We start from the raw sequence: 10,661 nt of genomic DNA on the forward strand, positions 1-10,661 counted from the left end.
ACACACACACACACACGATAAATAATGTAACACAAAAACATTTTAAGAGAACTGAAAACAAGATTTTACAAATACAATCGTTATAATTTGTTTCTTCTGGTAGGCTGTAATCCTCAGGGGGCAGAGACTTTAAGTGTCTTATTTAATGTTTTAATTTTAGTGCCTTGCACAGTACTTGCCTACTTGTAGTAGGTGTTTAGTAAGTTTTTGGTGCCCAAATGGATGAAATTCAAATGAAAGCAAGGTTCCTTTCTGCTTTCCACAAATGCATAGCTTCTCAAGCTAAGTAACTATTTACACATCTGTAATTTCATGCCATCTGTAGCATTTGCTTTGAGAGAGAAGAGTATTAGTTTCACATATGTAAAATGCTCAGATTAGGAAGTAAAAAAGAAACTGTCAAAGGGAGGAGTGAGTGGACAAATCAATTTAAAATGCCCCATAGTTGTCCTTAAGACTGTGGTAAAAACATGAATATGTGAACTAGTTTTTGGAGAAAACAAATATGTATTGGGAAAATCAGTTGCATAATATTTGATTGAATTTTTTCCCACACTACAGATCCCAGACAGACCTTTCAAAGAGCCATAAAATCACAGCAATAGACAGGATGTGCAGAGGGTGCTTCTAAAAAGTTTTCAAGTACTTTAATCTCATCTAATTTCCCTTATAGTCTTATTGTACTTCTATTCAACTCCACATGCTGTTCTGTCTGAAGAAGATTTGGGGTAACAAAGATGAATTTGAGCCTAGTACTTCTTTTAATTGCAAGCTTTAAAAATAAACCAAATCACAATTATTAAGCTTTCACTAAATACCTACTTGGAAATAGTCCCTTGTTTTCTTTCTTTCCTTCTCAAAATTAATTTTTCCTTAAAGTTAAAGCTTCTTTATCCTAACTTTAATGATTTGTTTTTCTTTTCTTTTTTCACTGAGATATATACATTTATATTCTATGTATTTCCCCTGCACATTCTATAGAAACCTGTAACATTTTTAAATAATTTGACGAAAACCTCAAAGTATAATGACTTGTTCTACAAAGCTTCTCAGAATTGTGCCACATTTACAAGCTTTAATATACTCTCTGGGTGCTTTTTGAAGAGACACAAATATTAATGGATTATTCTCAAAGTTGTATGTATGTAGGTATAATCTAAGAATAAAGTCTTAACCTAGAGTATGGGACCATAAAATATATCCAGTTGCCTTCTCTCTCCATTCCTAAGATTTGGCAGCTGGAGCCTCAGATTTCAACCTGTATTACACCGCCTCCAGGTTGGGTGACCTGGTTTACAGTATATGAAAAAAATGAAAGGTCATGTGATGTAGCTGTCTCATTTTGTAGCTCAAGCCCACCTGGAGCTTATTGTGTCATCAGGCTAGCCTCAAACTCATGGCTATCCTCCTGCCTCACCTCTTCAGTGCTGGGATTACAGGCCCAAACCAACACGGTAGGCTCTATTATTGACTCTCAATAAGCCATTTTATATATTTTGAAGTTTAATTTTTAATTTTATTTGTGTTGATTGTCCCCCTTTATTGAATTTTTGCAAATGTCATACAATATGTTATGATTTATGATTTTATTTAGATTCTGTCCCCAATCTGCATCCTCCATTATTCCCTCATCCCATTTCATGTACTCTATTATATACATTATATATATATATGCCTATTGAGTCTAATTTGTGTAATTTTTGTCCTCAAATATCCTTCAGTGGGTCCATCCACTGGAACCTGGTTAACTTACAAAGAGTCACATCCTTAAAAGAGATTGATTTCTCCCCTCCCAGCAGTCATAGGTTGCCAGTAGCTCCTCAGGTAGGGTTCAGGGTTCCTACCCACGTCCCCATGTCTATGCTTGGACTTTGTCCGGCTTGAGCTTACGTGGGACTTGTCCACTTGTCCATGCTGTCAGCATTGCTGTGAGTTCAGATGAATAACTGACCAGCTGTCTGGAAAACTGTTTTCTTGTGGTTATCCACCACCTCTGACTGTTAGACCATTTCTACCTCCCTCTTCTGTAGTGATCCCTGAGCCTTGAGAGGCATCCTATTCATGCATATGCACTCTGTAGCATCCAGTTCTCTGTACGTTGACTAGTTGTGGACTTCTGTGTTAATCACTGCTGCACAAGGAAGCATCTCTGCTGAGAGTTGAGAGATGCATTCCTCTATGGGTACAACAACACATCATTAGGAGTCCATTTAATACAGTATCTTTTTAGCAGAGTAATAGTATTAGGCTCTCCCCTATGGCCTGTGGGCTGTCTAGCCTCAGGTTCCTAAGCCTGATATCACTGTCAGGTATGGCTGCATCCTATGAAGTGGATTTAAATCCAATTAAAAAGTTTCTGATTATTCCCATAGTATTCATGCCACTATTGTACTGGTGGACATATCTTGCCAGACTCTGTTGTTTTATCTTGTAAGATTCACAGCTGAGTAAGTAAGGTTGGGGATTATCTCTTCTGATAGGATGCACAGCACCTTCCAGCAATATGAAAGCTATTCAGTAGCGATGAGGCTTTGAAGTCAGTACTGGCTTGATTTCTCCTTGTTTGTTCTACAACTCATGTATGTAGTGTCTCTAGAAGTAGGGTCTTACCAAGAAGTTCTGCTGGTTGACCAAGAGACAGGGCAAGGGCCATACTGTTTGAGCATTTATGGGATCCCTGGTCAACAGCTTCAAAAGAGGGAGTCCCAGAAAAAGCATTAGGCTTTTTCTTTACCAGCTTAAGGTATCTGGTAGGGGCACTGTCCCGCTGTTACAGATTAGCTCCTCTAAGAAGCTTCTACAGTGATAGGTTTACATATGGCTTTTTCTAAAGGCCTTTAGTGTTGGTTGTTCCTCCCCATGCTCCCTCCTCTGCCTTGCCTTCCCATTCCCCACCCTCTTTAACCCTTCCTACTCTTTTATTCCCCTTTCCCCTTTTATATCACTGCATTCTCTTGATTTTCTCATATCCCTAAGTCCTTCACTTCTGCTTCACTTCTTGCCTTTAAGATATGTCAAAGAGTAATTAAAGAGTGTTCAAAGACTTAACAAGATGGCTGTAGCACATTGGAGTAAAAACATTGTCTTCATCATCCTGTATACTTTTCAAAGTTTAAATTATTCTCTTCCTTAATTATCAGTCTTTCTAACCTATATACAGTCAGGTCAATTAACACTGAATTTGTTTGTTAAATGCTTTTACAGAACTGGCAAATGTAAAAGATAAGCATTTTTGCCATTCAGCATAGCTAAGTAGATCTTCGGTGTGGACCATAAAGGCAAAAGGTAGTGTTAGCATTCACAGAGCAGATTTATGTACTTCATTTCATGGCAGTTTCAGTATGCCACATCAACCGCCTTAGAGACCCCTCTCAGCAACAGAGTTGCCCAGCTGATAACATTCTATCAGCATTCTAATCCTGAGGTTGAGTAATGCAATAACCTCTTGTCATAAAATGGAAGCACTGGAAGATTTTAGAGGCCTAGACTAGCTTGGAATAAATTCAGGCATTCAGGCCCCAAGCAATTTTAATCTCCCCAAGGCAAGGAAAGAGCAGCTAAGACAGAGTAAGGTAACATGTCCTTTAGAGAGAAAGGTACTGCAGGGTGTAAGGGTTCTGGAGAAAGCTAGAAAACAGACTGTGGGAGAGAATCCTCCCGCTAAAGGTAGAGAGAAGGTCATGAGCATGTGGTAATTGTGGTAGCAGGCTTCCTTGTCCTTTAAAATCAACTAATACCCTTTTTTCTGTGCTTTCAGGTATTGTGAAGACAGATAACACAGAAGTTCTTCTCTCTGCTGACTTCACTGGAGCAATCAAAGTGTTTGTTAACAAAAGGAAAACTGTATCTTAAATTTGAAATGATATTTAAAATAAACATATCAGTAAGTTTCTATATGTATGAGAACTGAAAAAGTATTATAGTGTTTCAGGCTAACATCCTTTTTTAACTTTTACTGAAAGTTGTTCAAATATAATATATATATTTTTTGAGAGGCAGTGTTATATTGATCTTGGGGCCCCTAGACTGATAGACTAGGAAAAAATGTGGCCAGATTAACATTGCCAAGCATAGGGTTTATGTTTTGTTGTTTATGTTTTGTTATATAATTATAAACATGCACAGGTTTCTGCATGAAAAGATATTAATATATTAATCACATGTGCGTGCCTTTTGGTTACATGCACTAAATCTAACAAAGTTAAATTATTTCAGTGGCTCTTTTGGCCTCTACTGGGTGATAGTCTTGTTTCTAGCTCTAAAGTTTCTTTTGCACAAAATTTCATTTTTAAGAGACGTATCTTTTGACTGAATTATTGTTTTGAAAATGTTATATAGGTTTTCAATAGGTCAATAACCATGTATAAATGGTTTTTATAAATTTCTCAATTTGGGGACAAGATTTTTTTGTGGTCTAAATTGTGAACTTATCTTTACTTTGTATGTGTATATATATATAATTTTTTTTCTTTGCTACACTGGAGCACAATGTTTCTATGTAAAGAATTCTTTTCATTCTCTATCCATGAGCACCAGGCTTTGCTCACTTAAAAAAAATTAAGCCGCATTAAGGAGTGAGTCTTCTTTTTTACAATAATGTAAAAATGAAATGTTTACATTTTTTTTAAAGCATTATAGTTTTTAAAAATTAAGCTGTTTTGTTTTGTGTTGTTGAATTTGAAAGCCTTTGTAAATGCCAATATAATGTACCAATGAAATAACATCTGGGACAGTGGAACCCTGATAATGTTGTTGATGGTTAGCATATGTTTCAGAAAATTAAATATGTATCATTAAAGTTGGTCACCAACACATGTTAAAGGTGAATCATTTTCAGATTACTTGAGTAAATCAAGTGATGCAAAAAAACCTCTTGTCTTAATTTGATTTTTAGTAATCTGAAGGTCAAATTTAAACTCTTAGGTTATACTGCATTAGCTATGTCTTTAAATTTTTTTATTAGTCTAATTCTAAGTTGAATAGTACTAAGAGTCATCGTTATTCCCATGTTCTTTCTGCATTTGTATCCAGTATGCAGAGCCACCATCATGTCCTAGTTAATCTAGCACGGTCTTGAAGAGTTCTGGCCTTTCTAGTTATTGTATGTCATTTGCCTTGGTTTTCCCGTGTGCTGCCTTCTTTCTTTTGACAGTGTTCTCCCCCCACTCTCCTCCTTTTCTTGCTCCTTCCTTCTTTTCTGTCTGTCTCTTGTTCTCTTACTCTCCTGTACTATATGTGAAAAATTCAAAGCTATATCATTATCTTTCAAACTCATCAATTTTTTAGCCTCAAGATCTGTGTGGGTGATCCAGGGCCACTATTTTTTTTTTTTTTTTTGGAGACAGGGTCCCCCCTGGAGTCCCAGCAGACCTAGAATTCACTATGTAGACCAGGATGCTCTTGATGTCAGAGACCTGCCTGTTTCTGCCACGTGAGTGTTGGTATAATGTGTGCACCACCATGCCTAGCCTGAGTGCCACTATTTTGAACATGATCTCTCTGGGTCTGAGGAAGCTTGATATTGACTGAATTCTCTTGGAGCACATTTGGCATGATTTGCTACTAGGCGTTTCAACTACAGATAATCACGAAATGAATATTTCCGGATACATGTCACAGTTACTTGAGCAAAGGGCTAAACTAGTTGCTTAAAAATATAATGCTGCCACGGACTGAAGAGATGCATCAGTGGCTGGGAGCACTGACTAGTCTTGCAAGGGACTTGGGTTTGAGTCCCAGCACCCACATGGTGGCTGACAACCACCCGTAACTCCAGTTCCAGGGGATCTGATGCCTTCTTCTTGCCTCCGTGGGCACTGCACAACAGAGGTGCACTTACATGCATGCAGGCTTGACACTCAAACACATAAAATAAAAATAACAAATAATTTTTAAAAATTAAAAGAAAATAATGCTGCCACTAGCTGCCACTACATTGAAGTTATGTCAGAAAGTGAATTGCAGAGGGAATAGCAAGATGTGTATAAAGAAGCTAGGCAGGGTGTGTACTACCGCTGTAATCCCAGCTCAGATAGAAGGATCACAGGTTCAAGTTCTCTGCCCTACTGACTGAGATCAACTCCAACCTGGACAACTTACATATTGACCAAAAATAAAAATAAGGCAAGGGATATAGATCAGTGGTCAAGTACTTCTCTAACATGTGCTAGGCCCTCAGTTCAATCTTCGTGTTGTAAAAAAAAAAAAAGTGTATAAATATCAGTTGAATGGTATTTTTCTATAAAATGAGTCTTAGAGTTTTTATAAGTGCTTTAAGAAAGCACAGATCTATACTCAGATAAACTTAGATTTGGTTCCCTCTGTTAGCACATTCTTTGGGCAAATTATTTATCCTCTGTTATCTTCTGTTTCCTTATCTGTAATATGTAAATATGTAAATAACTCAGAATGTAAAGATTTCCATGAGAAATCATATATGTATAAAGCTTGAGGTCTGACTAGAAGGTGTGCTCAACAGACGTACATTTTCCATTGCCCTTTTCAAATGCTTGAGCTTCCTCCCCCCCCCCTTTCTCTCCCCCCTTCTCTCCTCTTCACACACTTTTTATTGTATATTTAATTGAATTTTTATGCATTTCATACAATAAATCTTAATCATATTTAGACCCCCTTCCCAATCTACACCCCCATAACCCCCCAATGGATTTCATGCATTCTGTCATATATGTTAAGGGCCTATCGAGTCAAGCTTTTGTACCTAGATGTCCCTCGCTGCAAGTTTATCCACTGGAGTCTAGTCAGCCTATTTAGAGTCACTCCCTTAAAGATCAACTCTTCCCTCACCTGGCAGTAATCAGTTGTCAATATACACACATTTTTTAGATGCAAGGATTTCACAGGCATATAGACAAAGGCATTTTAAGAATTGACATCGGGCTTTTTTATGAACTTAAAATGTTTTCTTTCAGCCATCCTCTTCATAAAACGAAGAATATTTAATTGTAAAAGCCAAAGTAGATACAGCACACTCTTACAATCTTACTACCACAAATAGTCGACTGTAGTGAATATACCTAGCTTTTGAAAGAAAGTAATTACATCCCCCTATTTCCCAGTTTCTTTTCCGTAAAAGTCTCATTATGTCCTTGTTGTCACAGGCCAAGAACCACTGTGCTAGATGAATGAGTTGAATCTTTCATTCAGAGCTCTTTGTAGCATTACATTGACTCTTTCATCATTTCTTTTTTATCCTTAATTGGAATGAAAATATTAATGAGACAACATAAATTAACATGTCACTCATCACTGGTCTTTAGATTACGGTTGAGCAGTAACTTTTTGTCCTTTGATGTTCACTTAGCATTAATATTTCCAGCTTAGAATTTTAAAAGTCGGGCGCCCTATATCCTACTGGAGTGAAAAATTGAATTACCAGAATATTTTTAATTGCCTTAATATGAGGTCTAAAGGTGAAGATATGTTGAGACTCTTTCCTCATAAATTTGCTCTTTAAAAAAATTTTTTTTACTGACTTTTTAAATTTCATACATTTCCCACTCAGATCCAGACCCCCTCCCCCATGCTTCCCCTTATCCCTCCACCAAACCCTGTGCACTCTGTCATACATGCTGAGTCCTATTCATTCAGGTGTTTGTACTTTTTTTTTTATTGGTTTTTTTTTGGAGGGTTGGTTGCTTCTTTTTTCCATTTTTCCTTTTTTTCTGTGTGCGTCTGTGCATGTATATTTTGGTATGTGTGTCAGTACATGTGTCGTGTGTACGCACATTCATGCATGACCCAAGGTTGAAGTCAGAAATCATCCTTGATTGTCCTTTCACATTATTCATTGAAGTAGAAGTTTATTCACTGAGACAAGATCTCAGGCTTGCTGGTATGGCTAGTCTTGTTAGCCAGCTTGCTCTGGGGATCCCATCTCTGCCTTCAGAGTCTGGAATTGCAGGCAGCCTACACACCCACCCAGCATTTACCTGGGTTTCACCAGTCCTCGTGCTTGGGCAGCAAGCACTTTAACCATTGAGCTATTTGCCCAGCCTCTGTTTTTTGCTTTTTTGGTATTTGTTTTGTTTTAAAGATTTTTTCCGCCCCCGGGCTGGAGAGATGGCTCAGGGCTGCTCTTGCAGAGTACCTGGGTTTGATTCCCAGCACCCACATAGCAGCTAACAACTGTCTGTAACTCCCGTTTCAGGGGATCCGATGCCCTCTTCTGACCTCTGTTGGCATTGTATGACACAGGTCCACTTACATTCAGGCATAAAACTCTAAAAATAAATTTTAAAACTTTTTAAAGATTTTAATTTTTTTTTCACTTAGTGTACATGTGTCTATGCATGGGTCTGTACACATGTGAGTGCTAGTGGAGTCCAAAAGAGGGTGTGGGATCCACTGGAGCTGGAGTTACAGGCAGTTGTGAGCCATATGGCATGCATGTCAGGAACTGAACTCAGATCCTCTTAACAAGAGCAGTACATGCTCTTACCCACTGCCCCATTTTTTTTGGTTTTTTGAGACACAGTTTCATGTAGCCTATGCTGGCCTCAAACTCCTTATGTAGGCAATGATGTCCTTGAACTCCTGGTCCTCTTTTGAGCTCTGTCTCCAGAGTACCAGGATTACAGATGTTAACAATGCACCAGGCTTCCTCATAGGTCCTTCAAAAGAAAAATTTTGCCATTTTCACTGGCTTCCCACTTAAATCATTAAGTAAATGATGTATATTAAGTACCTGCTGTGTACAGAAAACTGCTGGGCTTAGATAAGGAAAAGGCAGAATCCTTGTGCCAGAAGAGCTCAAGGTCTGGTGGAGAAGCTGGCTACAGTAACAAGAAGTGTGGAACTATCTTGTGACTGTGGCCTAGGTGTATCCCTTCTCTCCCTATCCCTGTGTGTTAGCTCATGGCAACTACTTGGTTATCAAGCTGCTTTTCGTTAATCTAATACAAAGCATCGGGGATAATATGGGTAGAAGAGTTTGTGGGTTATCTATTGGCAAGGCAGAGAATCAGAGTAGTACTCTGTCAACATCAGCCTGTCAACATTTCCCTTGGTCTCTGGCTCTTCCCCCTTTTCCAGCTGTAATAACCATTGTCTTCCTGAAAAATCTTAACCATCTCTGTTCTGAGCTGACTCTGCGGTTAACAGACTCCATCCTCCCAGCCACTCTCCTCTTTTCACTTCTGAAACTTGGGCTGTTTTGTTTTTTTTTTGTTTTGTTTTGTTTTGTTTTGTTTTGTTCTCTTAATTTGAGTCATCTAGTTTCCCCAATTCATCACAGCCACTTTTTGCAATAGGTGTACTCACAGGAAACACATTCACACTGATCTCACAGGGCCAGTATTAAGATGTTTGTAGGTCAAAGGAGAAACTCACCACAGAGTCCTAATTAAATAAGTGCCAATATGCAAGTTACGTAGAGTGGTCCAGGTAGATTTGATTTTGGGTATATATGTATTCATCTACCCTGCATTACACTATTTTTAAATTTTACAGTCACTTTAGATTTTTAGAAAAGTTGCAAGGAAAATACAAAATTATCAACAAGTACTTGTCTACTGTGCATAAGGCCCTGGATTTAATCTTCAGCAGCAGAAAAAAAATATAATAGAGCTGGGAAGATCGCTTTACTAGGTAAGCATATTTGCTGGGCAATTGTGAAAACCTGAGTTCAGATCCTAGCACCCATGTAAAACCTACCATGCCTGCACACATCCCAGTAACTCCAGTACTGTGTGGAGCAGAGAGATAGGAGGATTGAGGGGGCTTGCTGGCCACTTGCCTAGCTCTAGGTTCAGTGACAAACCCTCTCAAGGGAATAGGCAGAGCATGCTAGAGCAGAACAACAGACATCCTCCTCTGGCCTCTGCAGGTATGCACAGGTGCACATACCACATGTATAGTCATTACATATATATGCATGATAATAGTGATACTGATAAAATATAAGGTTCTCTTATACTTCTTTCCAAGTGTCCATTATTGTTAATTGTATTAGAGTACACTCATCAAAAGTAACAACTGGGCTGGAGAGATGGCTCAGTACTTAATGAGTACTGGCTGCTCTTGCAGAGGACCCAGGTTTGATTTCCAGCACCCACATGGCAGCTAATAACTGTCCATGACCAGTTGCAAGGGATCTGATGCCACCTTCTGACCACTGGGGCACTGCATGACATGGATGCACTTACACACATGCAGGCAATACACTCATACACATAAATCGTTTTTTTAATTTTTAAAGTAACAAACACCACCAATATATTATTGTTAAGTATATATCAGATGATATTTAGGTTAAATCAGTTTTCCCCTGATGTCTTTTCTGTTCTAAGATCCAATCTGGATGCCACAGTGTATTTATGAATTTCACTAGTTTGTACCTAATGACATATTTATGTTGCAAGATCCTATCCAGGATGCATTTCATCTTAATATAATTCTTAGGCTTTACCTAGCCCTTACAGGTTCTCATTTTACATGCATGCTTTTGATGATTTTGACAGTTTTAAAGAGTTCTCAGTTATTTTGTAAGTGAGCCCTCAGTCTGGGCTCACCTGATTTTTTTTTTTCATAATTCAGGTTGTGTATTTTGGGAAGAAAACAACTGAGGTAAATTATTCTGTTTATTATATCACATCCCAGGTGTATACAGTCAACATGACTTACCCATCTATCTGAGGTAGTGG

The 10,661-nt window shown here is 38.2% G+C and overlaps 1 protein-coding gene across 1 annotated transcript in view; it reads left to right on the plus strand.

Annotated features, from left to right (window-relative positions):
• The window catches only part of Wdr44 (WD repeat domain 44), a 101,436-nt gene extending 96,572 nt beyond the window's left edge, over positions 1-4,864 (plus strand). Inside the window, exon 20 of the mRNA XM_008843864.2 lies at positions 3,758-4,864. Coding sequence (XP_008842086.1) covers positions 3,758-3,852 — 95 coding nt within the window. The 3' untranslated portion in view covers positions 3,853-4,864. The remainder of the gene's footprint in view (positions 1-3,757) is intronic.
• The last annotated feature ends 5,797 nt before the right edge of the window (positions 4,865-10,661 follow it).

Source organism: Nannospalax galili, unplaced genomic scaffold, assembly GCF_000622305.1.
Source record: "Nannospalax galili isolate Female #2095 unplaced genomic scaffold, S.galili_v1.0 scaffold311, whole genome shotgun sequence".
NCBI lineage: Eukaryota > Metazoa > Chordata > Mammalia > Rodentia > Spalacidae > Nannospalax > Nannospalax galili.